At 60.4% G+C, this 15341-nt stretch overlaps 2 protein-coding genes across 4 annotated transcripts in view; one reads left to right on the top strand and one right to left on the bottom strand.

Annotated features, from left to right (window-relative positions):
- Nucleotides 1–2576: 2576 nt before the first annotated feature.
- Nucleotides 2577–7355, top strand: FUZ (fuzzy planar cell polarity protein). Of its 2 annotated transcripts, none has more exons than XM_014830297.3 (11): nt 2577–2872; nt 3130–3251; nt 3534–3618; nt 3867–3935; nt 4136–4240; nt 5012–5209; nt 5314–5409; nt 5739–5845; nt 5920–5984; nt 6067–6141; nt 7124–7355. In XM_014830297.3, the coding sequence occupies exons 1-11, from the start codon at nt 2762–2764 to the stop codon at nt 7348–7350; spliced, it is 1260 nt and encodes a 419-aa protein (XP_014685783.3). In that variant the 5' UTR covers nt 2577–2761; the 3' UTR covers nt 7351–7355. The 2 variants fall into 2 exon arrangements, with proteins under 2 accessions (XP_014685783.3, XP_070354453.1); XM_070498352.1 differs by lacking the exon at nt 7124–7355 and adding an exon at nt 6461–6938.
- Nucleotides 7356–7386: 31 nt separating this feature from the next.
- The window catches only part of AP2A1 (adaptor related protein complex 2 subunit alpha 1), a 32977-nt gene continuing 25022 nt past the window's right edge, over nt 7387–15341 (bottom strand). Inside the window, exons 8-24 of one of the 2 annotated variants that reach the window (XM_070498350.1) lie at nt 14555–14705; nt 13850–14018; nt 13567–13704; nt 12910–13092; nt 12369–12466; nt 11851–12082; nt 11592–11759; nt 11350–11513; nt 11007–11072; nt 10596–10652; nt 10407–10489; nt 10218–10306; nt 8875–8999; nt 8682–8798; nt 8529–8598; nt 8179–8313; nt 7387–7826 (exon numbers count right to left, since the gene is read on the bottom strand). In XM_070498350.1, the coding sequence (XP_070354451.1) occupies nt 7749–7826; nt 8179–8313; nt 8529–8598; nt 8682–8798; nt 8875–8999; nt 10218–10306; nt 10407–10489; nt 10596–10652; nt 11007–11072; nt 11350–11513; nt 11592–11759; nt 11851–12082; nt 12369–12466; nt 12910–13092; nt 13567–13704; nt 13850–14018; nt 14555–14705 (2123 nt within the window). In that variant the 3' untranslated portion in view covers nt 7387–7748. The remainder of the gene's footprint in view (nt 7827–8178; nt 8314–8528; nt 8599–8681; nt 8799–8874; nt 9000–10217; nt 10307–10406; nt 10490–10595; nt 10653–11006; nt 11073–11349; nt 11514–11591; nt 11760–11850; nt 12083–12368; nt 12467–12909; nt 13093–13566; nt 13705–13849; nt 14019–14554; nt 14706–15341) is intronic. The other variant, XM_070498351.1, reaches the window with a different exon arrangement.

The raw sequence follows: 15341 nt of genomic DNA, 5'->3' as shown, positions 1-15341 counted from the left end.
GTTGGTTCCTGACACAAGAGTTTATAAGACTCTCGGAATTTCTGGAGGGAAAAAGGTGTCTTTTTTCCCCCTCTTTTTTGAGGAAGTTCAGCCCTGAGCTAACATCTGCTGCCAATCCTGCTCTTTTTGCTGAGGAAGACTGGCCCTGAGCTCACATCCATGCCCATCTTCCTCTGCTTTCTATGTGGGACGCCTGCCACAGCATGGCTTGCCAAGCAGTGCCATGTCGGCACCCGGGATCCGGGCCGGCGAACCCCAGGCCACCTAAGTGGAATGTGCGCACTTAACCGCTGCACCACAGGGCCAGCCGCCATTTTTATCCTTTATAATATCCTTTAGAATAAACCAGTAATAGTAAGGAAAGTGTTTCCCTGGCTTCTGGGAGCCATTAAAGGAAATTATCGAACATGAGGAGGAGGCACATGGGAACCCCCAAAACTCAGAAGTGTGGGTAACCTGGGGCCCCATTGCTTGTGATTAGTATCTGAAGTGGGGACAGTCCTGTGGGACTGAGCCCCTAGCCTGTGGGGCCCGCAAGGAACTCTGGGTGGTTAGTGTCACAAGTGAATTGACTTGTAAGACACCCAGTTGATGTCCACAGAGAACTGGAGAATTGTTTGGTGTGGAAAACCCACACATCTGTTTTCAGAAGTGTTGTGAGTAGAGAAACAGTTTTCCAGTAGGCTGTATTTCAGGAAGCAAGAAAATCAAAAATTATGCCGGAAGGAACGTCTGAGATGCAAGAAGTGCATTATGAACACTTATGTAATTACAAATAAATATTGCCTGTGTAAAGTGAGAACAATATTCAATGAGGGCATAAAGCCAGTCAGAACTAAAATGCTGACAACATTAGTTGGTTAGGCTGGAGGGAGTTTCCAAAGTTAGGCTGTTACGTGCTTTTTGTGTTGTTTGAGAGAAGGTTTAAGATCTTGTTTAGCTTTTTGCTAAATTAAATGTGTATTGTAAAATTCCAAGGATAACCAACACAAATTAATTAGAATTAGAGTGTATAAATTTGAAATCAGAAGAGAGAGAGAAAACAAGATTGAGGAAACAAAAAAAGATAAGAAAGGAGGGAAAAAAATATTAAAAAGGCAGGACAGAGCCAGCTGTGATGGCTTAGTGGTTAAAGTTCGGCGCACTCTGCTTCGGCAGCCTGGTTCGGTTCCTGGTCCCAGAACCACACCACTCGTCTGTCAGTGGCCGTGCTGTGGTGGCGGCTTGCATAGAAGAACTGAAAGGACCTACAACTAGAATGTACAACTATGTACTGGGGCTTTGGGGAGGGGAAAAGAAAAAAAGAGAGAGAGAGAGGAAGATTGGCAACAGATCTTAGCTCAGGGTGAAGCTTTCCTAGCAAAAAAGAAAAAAAAGCAAAGCAAAAGGAAACAGTCCCGAGATACAGTACCAAAAAAAGGAAGAACAAGAAGAAAAATAAAAATAAGATGGCAGAAACAACCCCAAAGATATCAATAGTCATAGTAAATATGAATGGACTACAGAAAAATGCATGGAACTCAGAGAGAAATTGTATTTTTACTTCATTTGTTATTTTACGCATCTGTTTATTCCTCCAGAAGTTTCGTGTAATTTAATGTGCAGGGTAAATGCCTGTATATTTTTTAATCAGCATTAGGAATCAAATCCAGAATGCAGGCAAAACATGTTTTAAAAGAAATGAATGTTTTTTAAGATTACTATACATTTTAAAAATATGTTTGGATGAATAAAGGCAACTATTCAACAAAAGAGAAAAGATCTAGCCGATTAAACTGATAACTCAATGAGATTCACTTCATCACTTCAACACAGGAAAGCACCTATGCCCGTCAAGACAGGATTGGCTAAGCCGATTTCGTTACATCCATAATATAGACTATAAAAAGACATAGTATATTTACACGGTTGGAATAGAAAAAGAAAGTTTGAAAACGACATTAGCCTAGTGATATTTATGAAAACATGAATATTCTGTTAAACTGTCAACTTTTTACTTTTAGGGAAAGGATTTGTGGAGGACTCGCTTCATATTCTGCATGATACACTATCATGTATAGATTCATTACAAAAATAACGTTGTTATGATTCTGGAAAATAAAGGACTTCATCTTTCTTTCTCCGATAACAAAAACAACCACCTCATTTCGTGGTTACTAGGCAACGCTCGCCGGACCAAACCATCGTGGAGGGTGGGGGGGAGATGGTGTTTGTCTGATGTCGCTCTAAGAAAGGGCGCTGGGCCATCTTTGAGCCGGGCAAAACTGTTTACGTTCTTAGACTGGAAATGAGACTGAATGGTGGTTGCTAGGCAACGCCTCAGCACGGTCGCCATCTTTGAGCGGGGCATAGCTGTTTATCAATTTAGAATGTAAAACATCCTGGCCTCCCTGATGGTTGCTAGGCAACGCCTTGGCGCGGTCAGTACCTTCAAGCCGGGCTCTTCATTCTCTTCCTTAAATAAATGGAATCAAACCACTCCAGGGAGAGACAATGAAGCTTGGCCAAGCCAATTGGCCGCCATCTTTGTTAGGGGCACAGTGACTTCCGGTTGGGGCGGAGGAGAGCCCAGAGGGCTCTGGGGGAGGTGCTAGAGGCTGGGTTTGCGTTGGATGAAGTAGGCGGGAATCCAGTCCTCTTCCAATCGGCTCCCCATTTCGCCCTCTGGCGGCTTCGGACGGCAGCCCGACTTAGTGTGACGACGGGCACGCTCCAAGGCGGGCACTGGCCGTCGCCACGAGGGAACTGGGGAGGATTCCGAATGGGGGAGGAGGGGACGGAGGGCATCGTACATCTCATGTGCCTCGCGGCCTCCAGCGGGGTGCCCCTGTTCTGCAGAAGCAGCCGCGGCGGCGCCCCCGCCCGCCAGCAGGTGGGGCCCTGGACCCTTGGATCCCCGAAACAGAAGAGGGCTGGGCGCTGGGACTCTGGGTCTTCAGGGGACTGCCGGCTGGGCAAGGTTGAGAGATGAGTGTATAGGGCCGAGCGTGCAATGGACCAATAATCTTGGTTCCCCGAAAGGAGGGGTCAGGGGATCTAGAAGGAGGAGGGGGCCGGGGGCTTGGACACTTGAGTCCCAAGGAGGAGGGGATTGGGGGCTTCTGTCTAATGTCCCCCACCTTTCCCCAGCTCCCGTTCTCTGTCATCGGCTCCCTCAATGGAGTTCACATGTTTGGGCAGAATCTGGAGGTGCAGCTGAGCTCTGCGAGGACCGAGGACACGACCGTGGTGTGGAAAAGCTTCCACGACAGGTCACCAAGCGGTAGCTTGGGGCAGGGACAGGACCCGGGAGATAGCCCTTGTTGAAGATGCCCCAAGGCCTTCCAGCTCTCCAAGGCCAGATGTTTGCTTGGCTGTGGCATCTCTGACAAGCCAGCTACCCTCTCTGATCCCCGAGTTTCTCTGCATGAGAAGCAAGTTATGCTGGGGGAGGACGTAGCTGGCGTCCAGGATCAAGGGCAGACTCTACTGTCCTCATTGCCCTGTTTCCCGGGCCTAGACTCATTCTTCCTTCTCACCTTCTTTTCCCCCAGCATCACCCTCATTGTTCTGTCACCTGAAGAGGGCACCTCGGAGCTGAGACTGGAGCGACTACTCCAGATGGTGTTTGGGGCCATGGTGAGACTCCCAGCCCATTTTCCCAAACCCAGGAGTCTGAGCTCTCAGCATCCTTCTCCCTCAGCCCCAGGAGCCAGGCCCCTAACACCCGCCTCCTCCAAAACCCAGAATCCTGGCCCTCAGTCCCTCCTCCCTCCCACTCAGGAGTCCAGATCCCCAGCTGCCTCCTCCCTCCGTCTCAATCGCAGCCTCTCCTCTCTTAGAACCAATCGTCCTGGGCCCCTAACTCTCTTTTATCATTTTTCTAGGTTCTTCTTGTGGGACTTGAAGAATTGACCAATATCCGCAACGTAGAGAGACTGAAGAAGGAGTTGAGGGTGAGGCTGTGGGACGTGGGGATGGGAAGTTAGGATACCTAGTCTTTTATTTGGGAACTACAGCTCCTAGCAGCCCCTGAGCCCGTGGGTTCTTGGGGCAGGTTGACCCTGGAGCTAGGCCCAGGGCCGATTTTCTGCGGGGGTGGCAGTAGATCTGGGACCCACCTGGGTCCTAGGCTCCCCTCTTCTCCTTCTGTTAGGCCAGTTACCGCCTCATCGACAGCTTCCTGGGGGACTCAGAGCTCATCGGGGACCTGACCCAGTGTGTGGACTGTGTGGTTCCTCCAGAGGGGTCTCTCCTGCAGGTATTGGGGGTGGCTTGGGAACTCTTAAACCTGTCCCTAGAGGCCTGGCTCAGTCCTCATCCTCCTACCCCTGGACCGTTGCCTCAACCCCTTCCCATCCTCTCGGCTTCCAGTCCGGCCCCTACTTGGCCCCAGAAGGATCTTTCTACACCCCGAGAGGACCCCGCCCCTTCCCTGGTCACAGCCCTCCAGTGGCTTCCATCGCCCCCTGGACAAGGCCCCAGCCCCTCAGCTTGGTGTTTGAGGACCTGTGGAATCTGACGCCCACCAACCTGCTCACCTTAACCTCTGCTAACCGCACGGACCACCTTCCCCTGCTGCCTCATGCCAGAAATCCCAACAGCTTCCCTGCCTTCGCACATGCTGTTCCTTTTGCCTGGGCAATCTCTGTCTACCCTTCCTTAAATACTGCTCTTGCTGATTCACCTGGCCCGGCGGCCTCCCAGCAGTGTGACTCTCAGCAGGTGACTTGACGTCTCTGAGCTTCAGTAGGTCGTTGATTGCACCTGCTTGGCACTTAGCAGGCCTCAATAAGCCGTACCTGCTGCAGGTAGAATTATGAGCTTCAGGAGCACGTGTCAGGTGTGGTAGCAGGACTGTACCTGTGTAATCTAGCTTCACAATGCGACTTGGGGACTGCAGCTGCACGTGAAGGCCCAGGAGGGTGACAGACACGATCATGGCCGCTAGGCAGGGAACCGTATGCTGGTCTCTTCCCACTCCTCGCCCACCCGCGGAGTCACTGCCGCCCGTGCGCCTCCCTTCCCCCAGGAAGCCCTCTCTGGGTTCGCTGAGGCCGCGGGCACGGCCTTCGTCAGCCTGGTCGTGTCGGGCCGGGTGGTGGCAGCAACAGAGAGCTGGTGGCGGCTGGGGATGCCGGAGGCCGTGCTGCTGCCCTGGCTGGTGGGCTCGCTGCCGCCGCAGGCCGCTCGCGACTACCCGGTGTACCTGCCGCACGGGAGCCCCACGGTGAGTGGGCGGGGCCGGGGCGCGAGAAGGGGTGGGGCCTGGAGGCGGGGCTTGCGGCGGGAAGGGGCGGGGCTCCGGCCAGACCACCCTGCGCCCCGCTTCAGGTCCCGCACCGGCTTCTGACCCTGACGCTGCTGCCGGGCTTGGAGCTGTGTCTGCTCTGCGGGCCGCGCCCGCCCCTCGGCCAGCTGGATCCACAGGTGAATCCGGGCAGTGTCCCGCTTTCCCGTCACACCCTGTACCCGCGCGCCCGGCTCTGCTGGGCTCTGTCCACCCTGGACCCGCCTTGGGCCAGCCCCGCCCCTCCCGTGGGCCCCGCCCCACCTTGGACAGCGCTCCAGTCGCCTTGATCACAGCTCGGCCCCTTTCGCTCTTACCCCATCCTTCCGGGCCTCGCCTTTCCACGGTCAGCATCCTTCCAGGCCTCGTCCCTTCCTCGGTCCCCTCAGCCCTCCGCCCTGAGGGCCCCGCCCCTCCTCCCTGACCTCACCCACCGGCCCCGCCTCCCTGCTGACCACGCCCCCTGCAGCTTCTGGAGCGCTGGTGGCTGCCGCTGCTGGACCCGCTGCGGGCCTGCCTGCCGCTGGGACCCCGAGCGCTGCCCGCGGGCTTCCCCCTGCACACGGACATCCTCGGGTAGGGCTCGGACGGGGCAGTGGGCTGGGGGTCCTCATCCCCTCTGCCCTGGCCATGAACCCCCTTTCCCACAGGCTGCTGCTCCTCCACCTGGAACTGAAACGTTGCCTCTTCACCGTGGAGCCCTCGGGGGATAAAGGTGACTGAGGAGGAGGGCGGGGCCGGGAGGGGCGCGGGCCAGGGAGGGGCTCTCCCTCATCCTGGCTCTCTTCCTCCTCCAGAGCCTTCTCCTGAGCAGCGCCGGCGCCTCCTCCGCTCTTTCTACACCCTGGTCACCGCCACGCACTTCCCACCAGGTCAGCGGTGGGCACAGTGCCCCCTTTGCAGAGGCTGGGACACTGAGCCCCATGTCACATACGGCGGGAGTAAGGGGTGGGGCTGGGGAAACTGGTAGGAGAACCGGGCATGCATTGGGCACGGCTCTCCTTGAGAACTGGGCACCGACACTGAAGGAAGCAGGGCAGGGAGGCCCCAGCCTGGTTCCAGAACCTCCTAGATAATCCTGATAGTTAACCCGAGACCTCAGCTCTTGCCAAGTGCTTTTCTACATGATGACTCACTTCATCCTCACGGCTGAGAGCTGTTTCCTGTTCTATCATCATCCCCATATTACAGATGAGAAAACTGAGGCTCAGTTAAGCAGCAGCAGAGCCACGATTCAAACATGGGCAGCCTGGTTCCCACAGCCACACGCTGCGCTCCACTGCTCACAGTACAGGCTTTGCCCATCGTCCTCATTGTGGGGGGATCCACAGAGCCCAGGTTAGGAGGGAAAAGTTGTCGTAGAACCCCGGAGGCCCAGAGAGACAAAGGAAGGGACTTAGGGGGATGGTACAGCCCCAGTGAAGGCCCTGCGGAATGGAGCAAGATGGTAAAGAGCTCCACCTGGGAGGGGCAGACGACCGTCCCTTCCTGGCTGTGCGACCCCACCAGCCCCGCCTGCCTCCCCGTGTAAGTGGGCCGGGGTCCTCGGGATGGTGCCAGGAGCTCGGCCCTGGCGCCTGGGGAGCATCACCTCCGTGCCTGTGGTCTGTACTGCTAATCGGATTGCCCAGGGCTGCACACAGTACCCCCAGGAAAGCAGGGGACAAAGGCCGGGTGGGAAGAGGGGGAAAAAGCCCGTGGCCTTGTTCAGGTCACTGACAGCTGGCTGGAGCGGGCAGGCTTCCCCATCAGGAGTCAGAAACTTAAGCGCAGGATGGGTGTGGCTACTGCAGGTTGGCATCCCACTTGTCCAGGCCCCACTGGTCACCTCGGCCTTTCCTGTCCTTCCTTCAGAGCCGGGGCAGCCAGAGGAGAAGGCAGAGGACACAGCCCACCGGGCCCAGGTGCCGCGGGCCTGCTACCTGGTGTCGGCGCCCGAAGAGCCAGGCACAGGGTGGCGGCTGGTGGCCCTGCAGCTGGGGCCCCGGCAGCTGCTGCTGCTGCTGTCTTCTCAGAGTCCCACCCATGGGCTTCGGGTCCTGGCCACCCACACCCTGCACGCCCTCACCCCGCTGCTCTGACCACCGCTGTGAGCCATGGACATGGACGCCAAGCTGTTAGCGTCTCTCTCTTTATTCGCTCACAATAATACACAGCCCCTGGATGGGGAGGGGGTAGAGGGGCTACGAGGGGGTGGGTGGGAGGGGAGGAGGTGCCAGTCTCCCTGGCCCCTCTCCCCTCTGTGCTTGGGGGGGGAAAGGAGGGAGGGGGTCCCCCCTGACCCCCCAGAATGTAAACAGCAGCAGATGAACAAAAATAAAAATACAAAAGGCCGGAGGAAGGTCCTAGGCATCCCCCCACCCCGGGGTCTTCCCTGTCACCACCAGCGGAGGTCCCCTTGCTGCCCCATCCACCAAAGCTGCCTCGGTCCCAGGGGCTGCCCGGCGCCAGCCACGGCCCCGGGGGCAGAGTCCAGGGCTCAGAACTGCTGGGCCAGCAGCTCACACAGATGACGGGAGACGGGCTCCTTGCTGGTGCGCAGGGTCAGCCGGTACATCTAGGGGGCGACAGGGGGAGGAACTCAGGGAAGACGCGGAGGAGATGGAGAGCCCGGGGGGAGATAGGAGGTGAGAGGAAAGAAAAAGGACAAAGGGTAAGAAATGTGATAGAAGGGACAAGAGGCAAGAATAAAAGCAACAGAGGAGGTAAAGGATGAGAGAGACCAAGCATGGAACGGATACGGAGACAAACACCAGGGAGGAAAGGGGAGAGAGACTGGAGAATGGCCGGACAAGGACACAGAGCAGAGGAAGCCGATTAAAGAACCCACTGAGGCAGGAAGGGCGGGCGCAGAGAATGCGCACAGGCAGGGACGGACGGGGACACACACGTCCCCAGACACCGCTCACCTGAGCCTGGGCGTTGGGCTCCAGCCGGAGCAGGCAGCCCACCTGCAGGGCTTTAGTCTGGATAATTCCAGCCCCCACGAAGTTCTCAGGATTGGGGTCCACGTTGTCGAGGAGAGCAGAGCCGAACCCCAGGAGCTGGGGAGGAAGAGGCAGGCACAGGAGGGTGCCAGATGGCTGCCAGCTCCCAGACAGCGGCAAACCAGGTCCCCAAACCCCTTGGGAGTAGGAACTGACGCCCCTTTACAGATGGAGAGAAGTGAGGCGGCCGCGGCTCTCCGATCCCAGTTAGAGGGGGGCACGGAGGGGATGCTGGCCCAGGGGCGCCTCCCCGGCCTTCCCCCGGCGCTCACCTTGGCCTTGGTAACTTCCGCGTCCATGGGGTGGTTGGCCTTGAAGATTTTCTGCGCCTCCTGTTGGGGGCTGGGGGCGGGGAAAGGCTCGAGTCAGGGACCTGGGAGCCCCGCCCCCCAGGTGAGGCTGCGGCCCCGCCCCCCGCCGCTCACAGGCTCAGCTGCTTCCAGCGCTGGAAGAAGTCCTGCGCCGCCATCTCTGTGGGCTGGAAGAACTTGTTGATGGTCACCGGCAGCTTCAGGGTGAGGGACTGCGGGGCGCCCCCGTACCTGGCGGGGGAGGAGGGAGCGCTCCGTCAGGCCCCGCCCTCCCCGGGGGCCCCGCCCCCGCGCCCCGCCCACTCACCGGAAGCGCACGGACAGGAGCGGGGGCGTCAAGAAGTCCCGCAGACACTCGATGTTGAGCACCTGCTGCACCTGCGCGCCGCCGTCCACCTGCGCGGCCACGCGCTTGGTCTGCACGGCCAGCTGTGCCCGCCGGGGTCAAGGAAGCAAGGAGGGCGCGGCCCTGGGGACTTTGGCCATGGACCCCCTGATGGTTCTGAACTTTCCCAGCAGCCCCAAGCTGCAGGACCCCGAGGGGCCGGCCCTGCTGTCCTGGACTCATCCTACAAGGCACCTTCCCCCACCCCGAAGTCCTTCCTATGTGACACCCCAAAGCCACCCCGTAGGTGCCACTCTGGCATTCCCCGTGGGCTCAGCAACCTGCGCTACGGCACAGGGCACACCGTCCTCAAGCAGGAGCCCTCTGCTCTGGAGGCTGCCTTGGGTCCGCCCCCCAGCTCTTACCACCCCAGTGACTGGGGGCGAGTTACTCAGCCCCTCTCAGCCCCATGTGCAAAATGGACACGGTGTCCCCAGCATTCGATGAAATGAGCCACTACAAGGACCTGTCAGCGTATCTGGCACGTGGTAAGGGCACAAAAATGGTGGCAGTGTTGTCACCATCTACTTTCATGTCCACAACCCATCGGCAAGGATGGGGTCTTAGGCATCTCCCCCACTCCCGCCCCCGCCTTGTGCCCAGCACAGAGCTGAGCCTCCAGGAAGCCTCTGGAAGTGTCGATGATGAATAAAGCAAAGACCTGAAAAGGTCCTCCAAGTTTGGGGTCTAATCCTGTAACTTCACGTTGTGGAAATGAGGCCCAGAGATGGGGCAGAGGGGACGGACCCCACTCGAGCACTTCCTTCAGGCCAGCCCCCCGCCAGGGGTTTCCAGTTGTGCTGATTTTCAAAACAACCCGAGAAGGAAGAAGGTCTGCACTTCACGGGGAGGACAGGAAGCCTCAGAGAGGCAAAATGAGTGGCCCTGGTCACACAGGAGAGGCCCTGGTCAGCAGAAAGACCCGCAGGCCTGGCTCTTACATACAGGAAGAGCTGGAAAGATGGGTGTGGAGCCCGACGGAGGATGAGGTCAGGACACGGAAGGGCCTGGAGCAGCTGGGGTCCCAGAAGGATAGCCTTGTGTGCACCTATCATGTCACCTCACTGCCATCCCCTGTCCTGGGGGAAGGAGGCCCACCCCCGTCTCACAGACGACAGCACATCTCAGAGAGGTAACCATGCGCTCAGGTTCCCAAGAGGGCCACCCAGAGCTCTGGACCGGCTCCACCTGCTTCCCAGCAACCAGAGGGGCAGACCGGAGGGGCGGGCTGGAGCCAGGGGGCCAGGCCAGGCCGAGAGGATATGAGTCTGGAGGTCTCCGGGGTGGACGACGGTGGGCGAGAAGTTCTGGAACTGTACGGAAGTCTTGTTGCCATAGAAGAGATACATGCGGCCTGCGGGAGGGAGGCGGGGCTCCATCTGGGTTCCTTCTACTTCCTCCCCAGCCACCCTCCAAGCCACGGTCTCCCTGAAGCCCACGCCACCCGGACGCACCCAGGTTCTGCCGGAACTCCGACTTGACTCCTATCTGCAGCAGCTGGTTCTCAAACAGGACCCCGTTGTTCTTGCACACGAACCTGGGTGGGGCGGCGGGGGGCTCAGGATGACAGGGGGCCTGTCTGGGCCCTGCTCTGTGGTCCCCGCCTGTCCCCACTCCCCTCCCTGATCTCCCTCGGGACTCACTTATTCAGCAGTTCATCAGCTTCCGGGATGGGTGGGCCGATGTCCTCAGGACCTGGGCTGCAAGCAGGAAAGGAGGGAGAGGGCTGGGGGCTTGGGGGGCTGGAGGCAAAGGGCCAGAGCTACTAGGTAGGAGACAGCAAGCTCTGAAGGGACAGAACCCCCGAGTCCACATCCCCAGGTTCCCCAAAGAACCTCAGAGAACCCCAGAATCAGACTGGCCCTTGCCTCTAAGGGGACCAGGCTCTGGATGTGCCGTCACCTCCGTGCCCCCATCACAGGACCCTGACTTTCACTCCCCTCCACGTCCCTGCCTCTGCGGCTCAGCAGGAACCCCTTGACGAGAGTTCCCAGTCCCCTAACCCTCCCTAGGGACACGAGAGTCTGCCCCCCGCCCCCTGAGGCCACCCTTACTCAGCAGCTGGAGCTGGGTCAGCCAGCAAAGCCATGGGGCTCTCAGGGGCAGGCGGCTCCAGCTCGCTGGGCCATCCAATCCCAGAGCAGACAAGAGAAGACAGGCGTGGCAGGCAGCCAATCCCAGAGAGGCAGCAAGAGGGCCAGAGAGAGAGAAAGAGGGAGGAGGGAAGGAGAGAAAGAAGAGCAGGCTGAGACACGGTGACAGGAGAGGACGACGAAGCGGGGCCAGAGTGGCCAGAGGGAGGGAGAAGGCCAGGAGAAGTGGCAGCCAGGACGACAGAGGCACAGGGACAGGGAGGGAGGAGCGAGGTGGGCGGGGCAGACGGAAAAGGGGCGGTACCTGAGGAAGGCCTCCTCGGCGCTGGGCCCCAGGCCGGGCTGCGCAGCGGGGCCATCGGAGAACACGTCCACCAGGAGGTTGCCCGCGCCCGAGGGGGCCGGCGGGGCCGCAGGGGGAGGAGCTGCCCGCAGCCCCAGGAGGTCGGCGGAGGGGGAGGGTGTCGACTGCAGGAGGCAGGTGACAATGAGGACAGGTGATCCCCGGCCGCCCCGCCCCGGGGGGCCTGGCCCCGGGGGACTCACCACGGTGCTGGGGGTGGGCTCCACACCCCCGTTGATGTCGTTGCTGCTGGGGTCCCTCCGGCCGTCGTCCAGGGCGCTGCCGGCCCCCGGCCCCTTCTTGCGTTTCAGCTTGGCCAGGATGGACGACTCGCGCTCGGGGAAGGGCGGCATCTCCTCCAGCACCGTGGCCTGCAGGTCGGGGGCGGCAGCGGGTCAGGGGTGGGCGGCGGCTCCGGAGAGCAAGGCTGCGGGCGCAGGAGGGGCGCGGGGCGGCTCTGACCAGGACGTCCGTGCTGGCCACGGAGCTGAGGGTGAGGTACTCGACGGCGCGCTGCTGCAGCTCCACGTCGGCGTTGCGCAGCTGGGAGCCGGCCCGCAGCACGCCCTGGATGGTGGCCTTGGTCTCGGGGAAGAGGTTGATGAACTTGATGTAGGTGGACAGCAGCAGGGCCCGCGTGGCCACGCTGCACAGGTGGAACTTGGAGTGCAGCAGCGAGAACTGCACAGGGGGGCTGTGGGGCGCGGGCGTCAGCGGGGCCGGCTACAGCGGCCCTCCCCCAGCAAGCCCCCCACGATGCCGCTCCCTAGGGGAACCCTGCCCAGGACCCTGGGCCCGCTCGAGGGCACTGCTGTTCCCCAGGGCCCCAACCGTCACATGCCCCCGTCTCAGATGTTCCTGACAGCCGGACCCTCCTGACCCCCCAGGGGTTTGGTGTGAGGGCCCCATGTCACCAGCCTGGAGACTCCTGGGGTCCCCCACCCCCAAGCCTTCAGAAGTGCATGTGTTCACCGTCTCACCTGGAGCGGGGGTCCCCAGCAATCAGGTTCCCAAACTCCCCAAGGATATAGCCGCCGACCTTCACCATGTTCTCATGACAGGCGGGGGCCTGGAGCGCCTGGGGCAGGGACGGGACGGGTGAGGACAAGAGTGAGTGGTGCCGCCCGTCTCAGGGGCGCTCAGGGGCACCAGGCCGGTGCTGAGCCCTTGACTTGTCTTAACTTGTGGAACCCTCACGACTCTATGACATGGGTGGGGTTACAGATGGGGAAACTGAGGCACAGAGCGGTTAAGTGACCGGCCCACACCACACTGGGAGTAAAATGAGGAGGCACTGGGCCCCCTTTTCTGGGCAGAGGGAGTGGGAAACTGCCGAGACCTGGGGATCAGCAACTACGTGCTGGGCGCCCCAGGCCCACACCCTGCTGACTCTCCCCTGGGTGCCCAGGCACCGCTCTGAGGAGGAGGAAACAGGGTGGTGGCCAGGCTGGCTGGCCCCACAGCCCAGCTGTCCCTGCTTGGCCTTGCTGCAGGTCATGGCGGTGAGGTGGGTGTGCTGACCTCAAAGACGGTCTTGGCGGCATAGCCCTGAACGTCATCGCGGTTGGTGACGATCTGCAGCACACGGTACCAGACCTCCTCGCTCACGTAGTCGCCCGCGATGCGGATGAGGTTGAGGATGGTGTCCACGTACCAGCTGTAGTCGACTGCATACTTCTCGGCCAGGATGGCCACCTTAAGGACCTGCCGGCCGGGAGGGAGGACGGAGGAGTGTGTATACATGCATGTGCCCACCAGGAGAGTCGGGGTGGGGACTCACCCGGATCTGGGCTCACCAGTGTCTCCATCTGGAGACCCAGGAGTCCCAGCCCCCAGCCCCTCCTCCCTCAGACCCAGGAGTCCAGGCCCCCAGCCCCTCCTCCCTCAGACCCAGGAGTCCAGGCCCCAGCCCCTCCTCCCTCAGACCCAAGGGTCCAGCCCCAGCCCCTCCTCCCTCAGACCCAGGGGTCCAGCCCCAGCCCCTCCTCCCTCAGACCCAGGAGTCCCAACCCACAGCCCCTCCTCCCTCAGACCTGGGAGTCCAGCCCCAGCCCCTCCTCCCTCAGACCCGGGGGTCCAGCCCCCAGCCCCTCCTCCCTCAGACCTGGAGATCCAGGCCCCCAGCCCCTCCTCCCTCAGACCCAGGGGTCCAGGCCCCCAGCCCCTCCCAGAACTCACGATCTCCTCTCGGATGGCGTAGTCAGCTGTCTCCAGGTACCGCAGCATCTCCGACACAATCTGCTTGGCATTGCTCCGGTCGCACATGGCATAGAGGAGGTCGGCTGCACGTTGCCGAACGCTGACATCCCGCTCCGTCTGAAGGAGGAGAGCAGGCGGGGTGTGTTCTAGGCCCCATTCTGGCATAGGGCTGGCCACTCAGGGGCCTCTCTGAGGGGGCAGAGGGGACTCAGGCTGCTTGGTGTGGAGGGCCTGGCCCAGGGCAGCCTCCGGGAGGTCGCACCTTGAGGGCATTGATGACGGTGTCGATGTGGGTCTTGACTGCCTCGTGGGAGAACTCGGAGCTGGCCAGCGTGCACATGCTCTCCAGCGCCAGGTAGCGCAGGTTGGTCTCCCGGTGCTGCAGGAACTGGCCCAGCTGGTTACAGGCCCGCACCAGGAGGTTGGGCTCACTGCCAGCAAGAGAGAAATAGAGACAGGGGGACATGAGGAGGCGGAGGACGCAGACCTGACTGATCCATCTCATCTCCCCTCGGGGCCCAGGTCTTAACTCCTGCCCTCCGCCTCAGTCATGACCACTCCTGGTGACAGAGACATCCGGGCCTTGGAGACCCAAATAAAGAGCCAGGTGTTTCGCATCCCAGGAGAGCCCAGCACCAACCTGGCAGAGTAACATTTCACACCCTGTCATCGTCCTCCTGCCTACAAGTCAAGATTCCCAGACCTGCTCGCCTAGGATCCAGGAGTCCAGCCCCAGCCCCTCCTCCCTCAGACCGGGACTCTAGCCCCAGCCCCTCCTCCCTCAGACCGGGACTCTAGCCCCAGCCCCTCCTCCCTCAGACCGGGAGCCCAGCCCCAGCCCCTCCTCCCTCAGACCGGGAGTTCAGCCCCAGCCCCTCCTCCCTCAGACCAGGACTCTAGCCCCAGCCGCTCCTCCCTCAGACCGGGAGTCGGGCCCCAGCCCCTGTCCCAGCCCCTGGCGGTGCACCTGTCGTAGTGGATGATGAGGCTGATGGTCTCGAAGAGGATGGCGTTCTTGGCATTGGAGTGCTGGACCTTCTTGGACTTGGGCGGCTCCTGGGCCTTGTTGAGCACCGTCTCCAGACACTCCACCAGCCGCCCCTTCACAGCCGCATCCTCTGGGGAAACGGAGCGTGTGCCCAGGCTGAGCGCCCCCTGCCCAGCCTACCGCCAGGGGCAGGTACCACGCCATGGCTCCCGCCCTCCACGGGAAGGGCACGGGCCCTACAGCTGTGGGCGGGGGTCTCTGCTCCCTCAAGCCCTTCCCGGGTCCCCAGGTGACCAGCGGAGGTGGGAGGCCAACAGAGGACACATCTCCAGACCTGGGCTCTCGTCCTACTCTGCTCAGACCCTTCAGGGCAAGAAGCTCCACCCCTGTGAGCCTCAGTTTTCCCTTCTGGAGCACAATGCTGTTTAAGTTTCTCACAGAGCCAAGAAAACTCCAGGAGCCTTCCCCAGAGACATCCTCAAACCAGGCCAGCCCAGGGAGGGGTCTGAGTGGCGAGCACTGTCTGACAGAACGCACTCACCAGCACTCACCACTCAGCAGGAGACCCGAGCGCACACGAGGGCCAGGCTCCACGCCTGGGGTGCGGCATTCAACAGTCACAAAGCTGGGCCACCAAGAGACACATAGACGCCAACTAGAAGCTCACACAAACCCGATAACTGCCATTCCCTTGAATGTGAGGCAATGCCAGGTGCACAGAACAGCTGTCAAATGTTCTAGCAAAAACCGCTGCATCCAGATCTAC

Source organism: Equus asinus, chromosome 26 (genome assembly GCF_041296235.1).
Source record: "Equus asinus isolate D_3611 breed Donkey chromosome 26, EquAss-T2T_v2, whole genome shotgun sequence".
NCBI lineage: Eukaryota > Metazoa > Chordata > Mammalia > Perissodactyla > Equidae > Equus > Equus asinus.
Note: the sequence above shows the minus strand (reverse complement) of the source record. Positions and strands in the feature narration are given on the sequence as shown.